The sequence below is a fragment of the Trichoderma breve genome, chromosome 1 (assembly GCF_028502605.1).
Source record: "Trichoderma breve strain T069 chromosome 1, whole genome shotgun sequence".
Lineage (NCBI taxonomy): Eukaryota > Fungi > Ascomycota > Sordariomycetes > Hypocreales > Hypocreaceae > Trichoderma > Trichoderma breve.
Window position 1 is genome coordinate 5,300,742 of NC_079232.1, and position 13,797 is coordinate 5,314,538.

At 53.5% G+C, this 13,797-nt stretch overlaps 2 protein-coding genes across 2 annotated transcripts; one reads left to right on the forward strand and one right to left on the reverse strand.

Moving 5' to 3' along the window:
• Nucleotides 1-271: 271 nt before the first annotated feature.
• Nucleotides 272-1,428, forward strand: T069G_01571 (uncharacterized protein; the record flags this gene model as incomplete). The annotated part of the gene is made up of 2 exons (XM_056168781.1): nucleotides 272-676; nucleotides 778-1,428. 2 exons carry the CDS (start codon nucleotides 272-274, stop codon nucleotides 1,426-1,428), a joined length of 1,056 nt encoding a protein of 351 aa, XP_056034097.1.
• A 2,645-nt stretch (nucleotides 1,429-4,073) lies between these two features.
• Nucleotides 4,074-6,248, reverse strand: T069G_01572 (cyclin domain-containing protein; the record flags this gene model as incomplete). The annotated part of the gene is made up of 2 exons (XM_056168782.1): nucleotides 4,074-5,791; nucleotides 5,858-6,248. 2 exons carry the CDS (start codon nucleotides 6,246-6,248, stop codon nucleotides 4,074-4,076), a joined length of 2,109 nt encoding a protein of 702 aa, XP_056034098.1.
• Nucleotides 6,249-13,797: the final 7,549 nt, after the last annotated feature.

Consider the following 13,797-nt stretch of genomic DNA (forward strand, 5'->3'; position numbering starts at 1 on the left):
GCACAAAATCCTCAGCCTGACGTTGGGGGAATCCTTCGGCTGAAGTTTATTCACCGCCGTCTTGGCCACGACTTACCGCAACAAGACAAGAGCTCTCGGTAGTCGAGCCGCGAGGGACTCTGGCTCCACCTTAAATTGCCTGGCATTTCTCCCCCAGACACCGGCCGATCCCCAGACCGTGCCTCTCATCGATTGCAAACGATTGCTGGAGCTGGCCGGGCATTTCCAACGTCAAATGGTCGACTGTTTCAAGTACAAGTAGTCTCTCATCATGGAGCTCACCAAGGTTCACACCAGAGGCAAGCGCAAAACGCCTGCCACGAACCGACCTCGAGCATTACAAGAGCAGCCGCCCGCAAAGGCCCTACGGACTAGGAAGTCATTGTCCTCCGTCATGGCCGCCCGAGCGACGCGCCCCCGGAGCACGCTCGACTCCCTCCCGGGGGAAATCCTCGAGAAAATCCTCCTTTATAGCGCCAATCTCAGTCTGCCCCAGGTGAGCAACTTCATTGGCATGAAGCTTTCGGGACGGGCTACTCTGGTGCGCCTCTTCATCTGGGCGTTTCATGAGACGTGGGACCAATGGTTCGGTATTCCGACCAATCCTGCGATTGTCCATGGACCTTGGTTAGAAGATGCCCAACATGTCCCTTGCTGTGGAGATCCCGTATTCCAGGTTCGTCAATGTCTCTCTTTCCCATGGTAGCTTTCGGGTACACTACAAAGCACCTTGGTCATGATAGCGCAATTGCTAACTCAGCCCATGTATGCATACAGTCTCAAGTGCTTAATCAACCTTGGATCACCATAGATCTGATATTGCAAGCGCAGCAGACCTGGTTTGAGAATCATGGGCGAGGGCGCTACTACCAACACGGCGCTTTTTGGATTGATAAAGCTGATCAAGTTGGCCATGACTATGCCGGGGGGTTCTGTCACTTTAATGCTCGAGAATGCTTCGAAGCAGATTACCAGCAAGCCGTCAAATGGCCAGCCTTTGCCGCTAGAGGCGTTCATTGGTTTTCGCAAGATATACACCCCCTAGCACGTATTCCTGATAGACTCATTGTCGGCCCATGGGATGACGAGATGCAGCGGCAGCTCTTTTGGCTTTGTCGCGGTGGTTACATGACTTGCGGAAAGCTCTTCACCCAGCCTCCTTGGGAAATCAAGATTGAGCTGATCCGCAACTCGATGCTTAATGCCGAGGTGCCCAATCTGCTGGCCATCAACTGCCTCTATCGCACCTGGGTGTTTGACGGCCTACCCTCGGACGTTGTGAGGAAGGAGATTGTCAACCTGGAACGTCGAATTCAATGGGGAGGCGATCCGCACCAGACTAGAGATCTGTTACGACGAGTCCGAAGCGCCTTTTTCCTCTCAGTGCACATGCCCGAGAATCTTCTAGTTAGACGGTCCGACATCTAGGCGCTCTCTCTCTCTCTTCACCCCTTCCTCATCTTATTAGCGCCACTGCCGATAAGCATCTAAGCTTTCAAAGCATGCGCTGGCAAGGCATCACTGCAGGTTTCAAATGTATGACAACCAACCATAGTAGAGCAGGATGATGATGGGGGAGCGAGGCATATCAACAATTTTGCCGGCTATGCTCTTCCTCCCCCATGCAGCCTAGGCCTTCGTGAAGGGGTCCTTATTTCTCGGCCAAATATGAAGGCTAGGAAAGAAGTTTTGGAGACATGGGAGTCTCCTACTGCAGCTGTGCTGCAGCATCAACGCATCAACGCATCAATATCAACTCATGATCAGGTGAGCCTTAAGGGTGGTTACACAACAGCATTAGTTGGAGATGGACTCTCTGCATTCCCCGTCAAACGGGTACACGACTGCAACGACCATTGGAGTTGCGCAAAGCGAGCAAGCAAGCCGGCTGAAGGGGACGGCCCCCTCAGTATCCGGTCAATCATACGCCTGGCCAAGCCCACGCACTACCAAGTAATTATGCTGGCCAGCGTCCTTCTCTTTTTTTACCGGCTCACGTTTGTCGGGATGAGAACAGCGCGTTCTCTTTGGCTTTGGACAAGCCTGACGCATAAACAGGCGAACCAACCACACGGGCAGTTCGAGCTTTATTTAGCCCGCCATGGTTGGTCCACGTCCACAACTGTCATTCTCGGAAAGGCTGAATCATGCAGCGGCCCCCATCGGCAGTACCACTTCAGCTACATGCTGTCTTTCTTTTTCGTTTTATTTAGGTCTCTGTGTGCGAGTGTGTGTGCAAATGGGTAAGGGAGGAAAGATGGTTTCTCATTTGTCCCAAATAATGTTACCACAGGGTGGCTACCAAGCACTCGAGTTTATTTACCAGATTGATGATATATGGCTTTTAATCCAAATTACATTAACAGAGTCTTCCCTCTAGAGATACGACCCAAAAGGCGGCGATCAATGACGATTCGATAGCAACAAGGCCATTTACATAGCAACACGTATGGCTTCTCAAGCAGCTGCAGTCATGAGGGGATATGTACGTGAGCAGCTCATTTATACCCTCATATCAGTCATGAGGGGGACATCGGAGAGGCAAGCCAACTCCACCCGCACACGAGTCGCGACATGTACATTCCCTGATGCACGGCAGCTTGTCGTGTTTTCTTCACGCCCTTCGCACCATATGGCTACGTGTCGGCGTGAATAAACAGGCGATATCATTACCCGCTGCCAGCCTCTCTCTCTCTCTCTCTCATCGTAGGATCTTGGCCAGCCAACCAGCCTGGCTTGCGAGGGCTCCACCGTGTGTGTATCAAGAAAATCTCCTCTTTCGGCGAGTTGGATTAGGATAGCCACCACAGCTCGCTTCCGTAGAACCGCGATTTACAGCTACTTGTAACCATATCCTACGCTCAAGCCTTGGACAAGCCACAGTGCACATGTAAATTGGAGCACAGACAACCCTCCCTCAAGTCGCCACCGCTTACCCAATCAGGCAAGCTCCCGGCCTCAGGAAAGTTGGGAGGAGCAAATTTTAGGGCCCCATGTCGGGACGACAGCCCATGACTCACTCGGTGGGCGGTTTCACGCACGCAAGCCAGACGATTTTCGCGCACTGGGAATCTTCGACATGGCCGGGCCTACAGGAAACCTTGTGTGGTGGCCCCCCTTGATCCCCTCTCTTAGGCTGCTGAGGAGTACTCGTAAGCAGAGAGTCCGTCAAGGCTGCACTGTATAATGGTTAGGGCCGGAATCTCGCACTCCGGCTATGCATACATCTGTGTACTTGGACGATGGATCGTTTCCCTGGTAGGAGGTAGCTACTGGTACCTAGGTAGCCGGAAGTGCACTCATTGGCATTTTGGAGGTGCTTTAATGATTCAGGTAATATCAATTCGGGTCACTCAATTATCACATCATATTTGGAGAAAAGGGCTCAAGCCCAAAAGCTGCTCGTAATCATGTTTGAATTCTTTCCCATTCGCTCTCCTCCATCCTCTCTTCGAACAGGAGGATGGGATCCAAGCAAATGGGGCTTTGGCTGTCGCCAAGATAGATAGAGCAAGAAAAAAAAAAGTCGAAGGTCGCAAAGGAAATCAAAAGCTTCTAGTCGTACAAGTAAAACACACACAAACAGCCTCCGGCCCCTCAACTGCTGGGCAAAAACCTTTAAATTGCTTTCTTCCACACTTTACAGGATATCTTTCATCACCGTCGTTGTTGTAGCCATCCGTATGTAATTTCCCTTGTTTCTGGATGAAGAAACAGTAAAAAGATTAAACGCACTTTTTTTTCCAAGGCGAAACCGTTGCCTTTGGACAATACCATGTCCGGTGGTTTATGTTAACTTGCAGAAACGTGCCCTCTGCCCAAGGTGTGCGGTATCAAAAGCGCTGTTGTCAACGAGACGCCCCCTGGCCTCCCCTTCGAGCGCCATCCATATAAAAACCGTTAAAAGTCTTCTGACAAAGGGAAAAAGTAAATTGCAGCAAATAGAGAGAAACGAAGGGCGGAATCGGTAAATTACAGCCAGACCGATCCATGGTAGAACAGCATTAGATTGATGGCGATGATAATTCGCGTATAAAAAGTTTGACAGTGTAAATAAACGCCCCGGGTAAATTTCAGTTAAGGATGCCCCAAAAGCTTGGCTCTCGTGGGCGAAATGCGCTCGTTGCTGCCTGGTAGCCACTGGCCGCTTGAGCGGAGCAACAAAGCCTCTTTCTCGGTTCTCCTGGGCTGGGGCGAACGGGTACCTGCAAGTAGGGCTCCGTTCCGTCAAGTCCTCGCGAGCGAGTAATGGGCCAAGGAGCGCTCCCAGCGCCGTGGGGGTATAGCATCTCCCGTACGTGATCCTGCAGGGGCTGATCCACTGATGCGGTTCTGCTGCGCTTGATGCCAGCCTTGGCCGCGATGGGCGCCGTGGGCTTGAAGTCAACACCGCGGATGCTCTGGCTGTGTAGATGCTGGAGAGTGCGTGCGGCATCCGAGTCGGGATCCCGAGACATTCCTTCCAGCTCGCGTTGCTGTCTTGCCAGGGGGGTTTCCAGAGCGAGGCTCCCAATCTTCGCAACCGGGCCGGTGTACGATTCGGGAGACGACGTGAAACCATACTCTTCGTAGCTCTCTGAAACGGTGGGGACTGTCGACCTCAAGTACGATCTCTCATTCATCGCCTTCATCGATCGGAATCGCGACTGAGCCGTCAACGAGTTGTTGAGGGTCGCGCTAGCAAAAGATGAGGCTGACGAAACAGAGGACGAGCGAGAGGTGTGTGAAAGATCCGAAACCATCGATTCGGGAGAGGACATGGTCGAGATTGAATTGGCAAGAGAAGAACGACGAGCGGGGCAGTAGTTCTGGGGGGATGTCGACAGGGCGGCGGGAAAGCGCTCCAGGTGCTGAGCGGTGCTGACGCTGCCAGCTTGAGCCATGGCCAGGCACATTGCGGTGCTTTTTCCGAGGTGTGATGCAGCACTCACTGCAGGAGTACAGATACCACTGGATTGCGGCGTCAGACGCGGGGTCGGAAGAAGACCCAATGCAGGGGCCAGTCGGCCGGGAGTGGCCGAATAGGCTATCGTGGGGGTAGGCTCCAACGGAGCAGGCAGGTACTTGCTGAGAAACTTGGGATCGCAAGTCTCTTCCTCGGCTGTAGTGGAAGCCAGGGTGGGCACACGTCGCTGCTCCGTGGGGAGGTTAAGAATACTACGAGGTGATAAAGCGCAGAGATCGCTGGATCTCGCAGGCATGCGGAGGGCGGGAATGAGGCCCTCGATGTTGGTCAGGTCCGGGTTCAGTCTCAGGATAACCTGCTTCCACTCCGATGTTTGCTGAGCCAAAGTCTGTGAGACGGCACCAGGAGACGGCGGGGGTGGGGGAGGAGTATGCTTGAGAACAATTTCGGTCCATCGTCGGAAAACCTCATCAGTGATGTGGAGCTTCCAGTTGACAGCAAGGAGAAAGGCGACCTCGTTCTGGTTGATCTCCTGGACGTTGAGGCCAGAGATCTTGCTCCAGGCACGTGCAGAGTAGTTGCGGTCCTGAAGATACTTGGAAGCAAGGATCAGGGCCGCGAGGAACATGCGCCGGCCGCACTGAAGCGCTCGGTCAGCGAACCGATCCTCGTACTGCTCCACAGTAAAGCTACGCTTGGGAACGTGAGGCTTGATGAGGATGAGATAGTACAGCGCGACTTGCAGAGTCGAGTAGCTAGTGCGCGAGCGCCGGAGCGTCTCTTGGATAAAGGTGCGCAGCGGCAGCACGGTCCTGTTGCCAGGCTCCGGGCGGCACGGAGCGGAAGAGAGAGGCCAGATGGCTTCAACAATCTGGGTCGACGAGTCTGCAGAGGTAAAGGCTAAGCAAGGGGGTCTTGGCTTTAAGAGCTGTGTCAGTGAGAGGCACGTACCAACAAGGCTATCGACGAAGTTTACTTTGCGGTCCGACTGCCGAACAAGTGATGGTGGGGGGCATCCCGCGCCACCAGCAGCCGCAGCGGTGCGTCTAGGGTTTTGGCGCAACTCAACAGGGACAGCCTGTTGTTGCTGTTGGCGCTGTTTGGTAAGAAGATCAGGTCGACGAGTCGATGTAGAGGATTCCTGAGAGGAAAAGTATGAGTGGCATGAGTCGCTGTCGGATGAGATAGAGCCAGAGGCATCGTCCGAGGTTTGGGAGGTAGTATCGGATCCAGACCACACGGAGGAGGCAGAGGCCGAAGCCGAAGAGGATATAGATGAGTTATAGGGGGCGTATTGACTCAAAGGGTCATAAGAGGGTGAGATTGTAGTTTCGAACGTCATTTTGACGAGCTGTGATGGGAGGAGGTAGTGTAAAGGTGTAAGGCTTGAGTGTTCAAGCCAGCGTGAACGTTTCCAGTCGCCGTCAAGGCTAAGTCAACCGGAAGATTGTGACAGTTTCGAGCGTTACCGAGTCGTGTTGCTTTTAGCTCTACAGCAATAGCATCCGATGATGGTTGAATGCAACTGCTGGTAGAACCGTGTTCGAGATGAAGAGAAGAGGGCCTTCTAGATAAGAAGGGGAGTCGACTTTTCACGAACAAGCAGACCGGTGGACGAAGCTGAGACGGCGACTGGAGAAAGTTTGTAGGTTGCAAGAGGCATCGCGAAACCAATGCTCTGGCGGCTAGTTGTGGGTTGGGGTTGATGAGACTCTTAGAGCAAGTCTATCATCGGGTGACGAGACGGTTGGAGTCGGTTGTTGATGCTATGACGAAGGCGTTGTGGCTGTGAGGGCGAGGGTGAGTGGTGAGTGTAAGAGACTGGCTGGCTTTCGGGTTTGGCGACGCGACGGGCAGCGGTTACAGGGATGAGTCGAGGCCAGGGATCATCGAGATGGATATGCAGGTACGGGCTGAAGGAGGCTGTCAGGGCAGCGTGCAGCGTATTTATCGCGACGAGTGAGATGTGACTCTTCACAGCGTGGCCTGAAGTCTCGGGGGGCTGATGCAAGGCGGCGAGGTGACAGCCTGGTGCTATGTGTAGCGTAATAGCGAGGTTAGGTAGGGAGTGGATACAAAGCGCCGGCTGTGTGACTCTTCGCGCTGAGGTGGCGACTGGACCGGGCAGGTGGCCGCACACTGGCGATTTCGGAGCACAGCGCCCGAGCAGCTAAGGCTAGGCAGTGACAGTGAGTGAGACAGCGCCTGGAGAGCCGGGGCCACAGCGCTCGTCAACTGAGCAGACAAGTGGCGAGGCCGAGTGAGTCGATTCGCCCACCAAAAAAACAAAGGAGTCGAGTGATTTAAAAAAAAAAAAAAAAAAAAAAAACAAGGACACAGAAAATGGCTATGAGCCGGGGGAGAGAGCGGTCAAAAGAGCACAGGCAGCAATGCACAGTTGTCCTCTTTTGTTCTTTCTTCTTTTTCTTTCTTTTCCCTCTTTTTCCAGGTCAGCAGGGCTGAGACCGGTGGTGACTGTGTTGGCTGGGGGGGGGGAGAGAAAAAGCCAGAAGATGCGATGGAGCCGTGAGTTTGAGTGTGAGTATTGCGGCGTTGTCCAGGTACAACGGGGGGATGAAATGCGAAAAGTGCACAAGACAAGGTAAAGGAAACGGCTAAAAGAACAGACGGGACGTGAGGATAGGAAAAGGAAACAAAAAAGAAGAGATTCCCAGTATTAAATGAAACGAAAATGCGCCGTAGAGTAGAGAGGCACCAGAGCAGACTTCGAGAGTCGCTGGCGAGCTTACAATGCGGTACCGAACTTCATCGCGACGTTCGATGGGGGAAGAAGAGCAGAATCGATGACGGCCATGGGGGTCGTGGCATAGTTTTGAATGGCAGCAGAATGGCCAGAGTCAGACTGAAGCAGCGCCAGCCAGTCAGGAAATGCGACCGGGGGCGGCGGGACGACGAGACACCAAAGTGCGGGAGTACGAGAGTACACGCGCAAGGGGGATCGAGTTCGTAAGGTACCTCTGGTACATGCATTATTACATGTACCGCACCACAGCGGTAACCTGGAATTTCCATTTTTCTTAGTTTAGCCTGGTTCCGGCACTAAGGTAGGAAAGGTTCAAGTCTAGCACTGTCTGTCTGTACTGGCAGTTTCTAGCGCTCCTCGAGTCCCTCGACGTGTACCTCGACGTGTACCACAACGTGTACCACAACGTGTACCTCTAGTGCGCAGCTGCTGCGTGCTCCTGCGTGCTTCTGCGAGCTTGTGATGCACTGCGCGGGTCCAGCTGTACCGCGACAGGTACCTGTCTGTCTGCTGCGCGGGAACTTTGAGAGGCGCTGCAAAAAAGGGCAACAACCATCGACCGGCTGGCTCGTCCGCTGCTTCTTCAATCTGCGGCCTGGCGCGCTGTGATTGGCCCAGCGTTCTCCAGGCCTGCCCCGCCCCTCATTCTCCCCTCCTGTGGCTGGCGAATGGCTGCTAGGCTCGGACGCTCCAGTGGCCCAGCCAGCACACCTGGCGCAGATTCCGCCTCCACAGCATCCGCAAAGAGTCACTGTATTCTTATCATCCAAAGTGTCGCGCGGGTGTCTCGCTCGCTCGTCCTTGTGTTATAGCAGCAGCTTGAGCGTCTACGGCGTGTAAAAGGCAGCTGTCCCTTTTGCGCTTGCTGCTTCTGTACATCTCTGTGTGCACAGCTACAGTAGCTACACTAAGATGGGCATCAGATATTCTCAGCTTGGAGGCAAACACAGGTACTCATCCCACTGGCCCAATCACTCCCTGCCCATTGCAAAATGCCTGCGTGTGTGCGTCTTTGGTGGCTTGGTGGCCTCATCGCCTTGGGCCTAGCGTCAGGCCTTGGGCGGCTTATCCCTGGCCGCAGCTTGTTTCTGTTTTCGTGCCAGGCTGCTGTGCTCCTGCCTCTGCCTTTGCCATTTTTTGCTGCTTCTTCCTGCTTGTTGCGACTGACTGACCTGCGCCTGCGCTTGTTCCTGCCACTTCCAACTGCTGCCAAGGCCAGCGCACGGGCCCCGAAAACTTATCAAGTGGTGAGGCAATGAGGTAATGAGCGACAGGCAGCCACTAGGGGAGGTGCGAGTTACCCGAACCGCTCCCTCCCTTCAGTGCTCCGTATGTACTTTGAACATGTAGGCCTATCCGAACAAGTGAGACAAAAAGCAGAGAGACAGGCGAGAAATGAACGTCGAGCTCTCCCGTCCCCCGGTCTCAGCTCGCTCCTTGGTGCTGTGCTGCCTCTTCCACGGGCCGTCAACAACTAGCTATGCACTTCGTAACCTCAATAGCATCAAAGGCACCTAATGCTGCCACTAATCGTGGTGGCGGGAGGCGAGATTGCTGACTCAGTGCTGCCGCTGTTTCTTGCTTATTGCTCTCAGTGTGCCGTCCCTACTAGGCAATTTTCGCACACAGCCAAATACGATTGCAAAACAGAAGCACGGAGCACGGAGTACAGACGCGGTACTTGGCACTTCTGGAAGGAGGGGAGGAGGGAGGATTGCAGCCACCTGCCGCCATTTGGAGATGCGATACGCACGCCATGTTGCCTCTGATGACGGAGAAGGAGGTGCTCAACAAAGGCTTTCTTTTTGCCTCTCTCGTATCGTCTCCCATACGAAACCCCATACCAAGCCATCATGTCGTATTCTTCTCTTGCTTTACAGAATATTGCCCTTTGATCATGCTTTGTGATCACATGAGGGAAGCACAGCATTTCATGTCCAATCTACGGAGTAGACGAGGGGATGCAGCCCTGCTCGCACACAAGCTAGCGGCGGTACCTGGAAGGTCACTCCTAATACGATGCTCTCTCGATGCTGCGTTGTACAGGCACGAGAACAGACAGGTACGAGCACTGGTACTCGTTGCTCGACCAGATGTGCCCTCATCAGTACCAGGCAAGTATTCCGCGCCGCGCGTTTATTCGGTGGGTGCCTGATCTGACCGTGAGTCCCGGAGCAATACCGCGATTCGTACTGCCCAGGTACTGCTGCGGCTCGTCCTTGTACTCCGTCCGCTCCGGCCGCTCCAGTTTTCGTCGCGCAAAGCCTCCACCGAAATCAGACAACGCAATTTTTGGCTCTTTGCCTCGTGGACAGGGGGTTGCAGTGGGCGAGTCCCTTTCTGGCCGTTGGGGCAAAGGCGGTCTGGCCGCTGTCAAGGGACCTCAAGGCATCCAGCGCTATTACTCCAAACCCTTGCTTGTGTATGGACGGACGAGGTGGTGGCAGCAGGAATGCTTGCAAGGCTCTCGTCTCGTCTCGTCTGCTTCCCAGTCACACCACCCACAGAGGCAGAAAAAGGTCTCAAGCTGGGACAAACATGAGGTTGCTTGTGCCTGTAGTGCTACCTAGGAGGTGCTAGTTGCAAAGCAACACCCGTACTAACAGCAAGCAAGTCTCAGTCTGTCATTTGCGAGCACCTCCGCCCAAGGCCCTTTTCGAAGACGAGATCCCGGCCAGCTGGGTAGACGCTACCAACAGACGCACTGCCGCTGAGCCATCGTTCAACGATCCAAAAGCGCCGAGGCGATGAGCCTCTTTCCGTCTCTATTTTTGAAGACAGTGGATGCGAGGTTGATTGGCAATGCACTTCGAGGAGTGCCAGGCTGCTTTTTGCTGCGGAGAGCGGGCTAGTACGACTCTGTACTAGCGAACCAGGATTCAATGACAGATTCCCTCGAATCCTTACGAACTAAGGAGGAATGCACCACACTGCCTTTGGTTGTGTGCTCGTTGCTTTCGGGCGGGCCTGCTCCGGCACTCCAAAAATGTCGTGCATGGTGGTTCGTGATGGAGGAACGATCCTCATCAGCCACTCTGGCCAAAGACGAACATGGCCATGTGTAAAAATGGATACAGCAAACTGCGCATTTTCCTTCCACAGCATCGGGTTCTCACTTTGGCTGCAGTAGTACCGTCGGAAGCCAGCTCCTCGAACTTGGAATCTCTGTTTTATGTCATCTCATCCAACTCCTGAAACAGGCCATCCAAACCACTTGGAACACTTGCCGCCATCAAGCACCTAGCTCCTTTTCCTAGCCGCTGTGGCATGTGACAAACCACGCGTTGTCTGGTCATACAATGAATGGGAGGAGAAAATGGCTGTTTTGTCCATACTCTGCAATGATACTAGATATTCCGTCCCTTGGTCTGCCCGGTATTGCGGTCTTACCAAGGAAGAGGCAATGAGAAGATACCAGAGGAACAATTCGCCTGAACCAGGCTGTTGTGAATTTACGCACAGGATATGTCCCATCCCTATTAGATTACTACCAGGCTATCACCCAGCCGTCGGCGCCGCGTCGTCTTTGTCGCACTTGACAGGCTTTCCCACACGCGCGAGTGCAGCTTAACAGGACACAAAAAGAAAAGAAAGACATGGGAAATGACAGCCATTGCTAACGGGTCAACAATGCAAAGTGCTGTTACTCCCCCTTTCCCCCTGCACTATCAAGCGCCCTATCATTCTTGAACTATACACTCTCAGTATCGACCAGTTGCACACCTGCAGCTTGGTGTTGCACCACTAGGATGATCACGGCGCTGCTTCGCCCGAGATTGCGTGGCTGATCAGTGAGGAGCTCCCCTGTCACCCATGTTGAATTTTTGGGGGCCTTCTGCGGAGGCCAACCAGATGCAAAGTACAACATACTGTCTTTACAGTGCTATGTGTTACTTGGTGAGGAACTGAGGATACAGCTGCATACTGTGATCGTCTTGGATGTGGCAAGTCTAGAATGATCTGCATTTTGCACCCCAGCATCCGCCGTCCCAAGCAGCAAGCGAGGCGGCAAATTGAATCTTGCCGCCTTCTTTTCTGCCGCCGTTACTCATATTGAGTACACATGGAAGTACTGTACTGGCTGTTTCCGCGCCTTTGTGGTGTGTGCGCTATGGAGCAATCATCTTTGCTTTCCACGCATCAACCTAAGTTGCTAAAGTCACTGCCCCCTTTTGTGCCAGCTGTTTGTTGAAGGCTCAAATATCTAGGGATATCAAGCCTGCTATGCAAGAATTATAAGTTAACCGACAGCGATTTCAGTTGGAGACAAAAACCAACCTACGTGCACTCTGCCTTGGATCATCATCTAGGAGCACTGCAAAAGATCGTTTGCAAAGGTCGAGCCGCCAAAGCCTATGTACTATTAGCAGGAGAAATCAGCTGTAAATGCTGCAGCTCTCTCATGTACAACTCGCATGGCTAGCCCGTCCAGCAGCATGAGGGGTCAACTCGACACGTCTTGCGATGAAATTGGCCATCGACTGGCATTGATCCTATTCGTTGCGAGCTGTGTACCTTGGTGGCCCAAGCAAACAGCGGCTGTAACGGAAAAGGTACGCGGCTTGCATGAGACATGCGCGAGCGTCATAATTTCCACAGGTTTCACGTCATGCGGGTCTCCCCCACAATGTCTACTTGTTCGTCCATTTCTACTGCATGCGCCTTGCATGAGTGCGTGAGGGGAAGGCGAGGTAATGAGGCGGAGAAGAGGCCGGGAGGACTCCGTATCAGTTTCGCAAATGTGATTGCCCGCCTGCTCGAGGCAAAGCAAGGCTTGTGGCTTGCCTACGACGACGGCACGGCTGGCTTTCCATGCTGCATTGAATCCACAGGCCTGACCAGTCAACCAAAGAGGCAGATACTATCTCGCGGCACCGGAAATGTCGACTTTGGCTTCCGCGCAAACGACTGTACTCTCGGGATGGCTGCCGCTCTTTCAATCATCCTCAGACACGTCTCTCTTCAATGCAAGGTTATGCCATGCTCTTTACCGCTCACCTGAGTTTGGGCGGTGATGCCCTTCTCTGGGCACGCGAAAGCATCGATTGGGCCCAAATGACTAAGACCACAAGCACTACATAGAACACTACTTGGCATCTAAAGCTGCTCTTGCTAATACTATCTGGCCCAGGGAGATATGCCAAGTATGGAGTAGTGAGTCAAATCAGCCAGCCAGTGAGCTATGCCTGGGAGTGGAGTGCTTCGGTTCACGGGTTGTCGATTTTGTCAAGCATGAGCCCTTTCCGCAAGATTGCTCACTCGGATGTCTGATGAGAGGATTCACCAGAGAGGGGTTCTTATCTACAGAGTAGGAGTATCGGCGCACAGCGGCGGGTCCTAACGAGAAGATTTCATGTATTTCCCCAGGGCATGTTGGGCCGATTGCCCGACAGATGATGAGCATGGTCGTGTCGTCCGCCATGCTGGAGATATGTCAACAAGATGTCGCATCGGAAAACTTGGATTCCCGAAAATTGAGACAATGAATAAGCGGCAGGATCATCCGAGGGTTGAGTACCGTGGGTGTATCAAGCAAACCCAAGAGCCTGGCCTCTGGAAGTTTCCACTTCTTACCGTCAGTTGCTGGAGCCGTGCTACGCGTTGTCTGTGGCCTTTCGTCTAGCCCTCGGGGTAGCCCATGCGGTCATGCCGTGGACACGGCCCTGAGACACGGCCTGTCATCCTCATCTCGCCGGATGTTCATCAGTACTTGTCTTGGCGGTGAAGAAGCATTGCTGGCAGTACGGAGTACATTGGCCCATTTCCCGAACAGCGAGCGCAATATCTGGAGCTACCTAGCAGGTGCTAGGGCGCCAGGGCTCTTCCGAGCGGGCGGATCTGCCTAAGACTCGGTCGCAGCCCAATTTCGTGAGCTCCGACGATCCTGGCGAGCCCAAATGCATGACTCAGCATATTATCGCATTGATTTCGGCAACTTCAGCTAATATTGCCTCATGCGCCACAGGGACGATTCTGCCCGAAGTCGGAAGCGAATATGCCTTTTCGTGATCCAGCTCGGTCATTGCTTTGAGTAGTACAGAGCCACAAGGACATTCTTGTGATACCGTCTAATAAGAAACGCGATGCCGATGTCATGAATGCTGAGTCAACCCATCTAGTCAGGCAG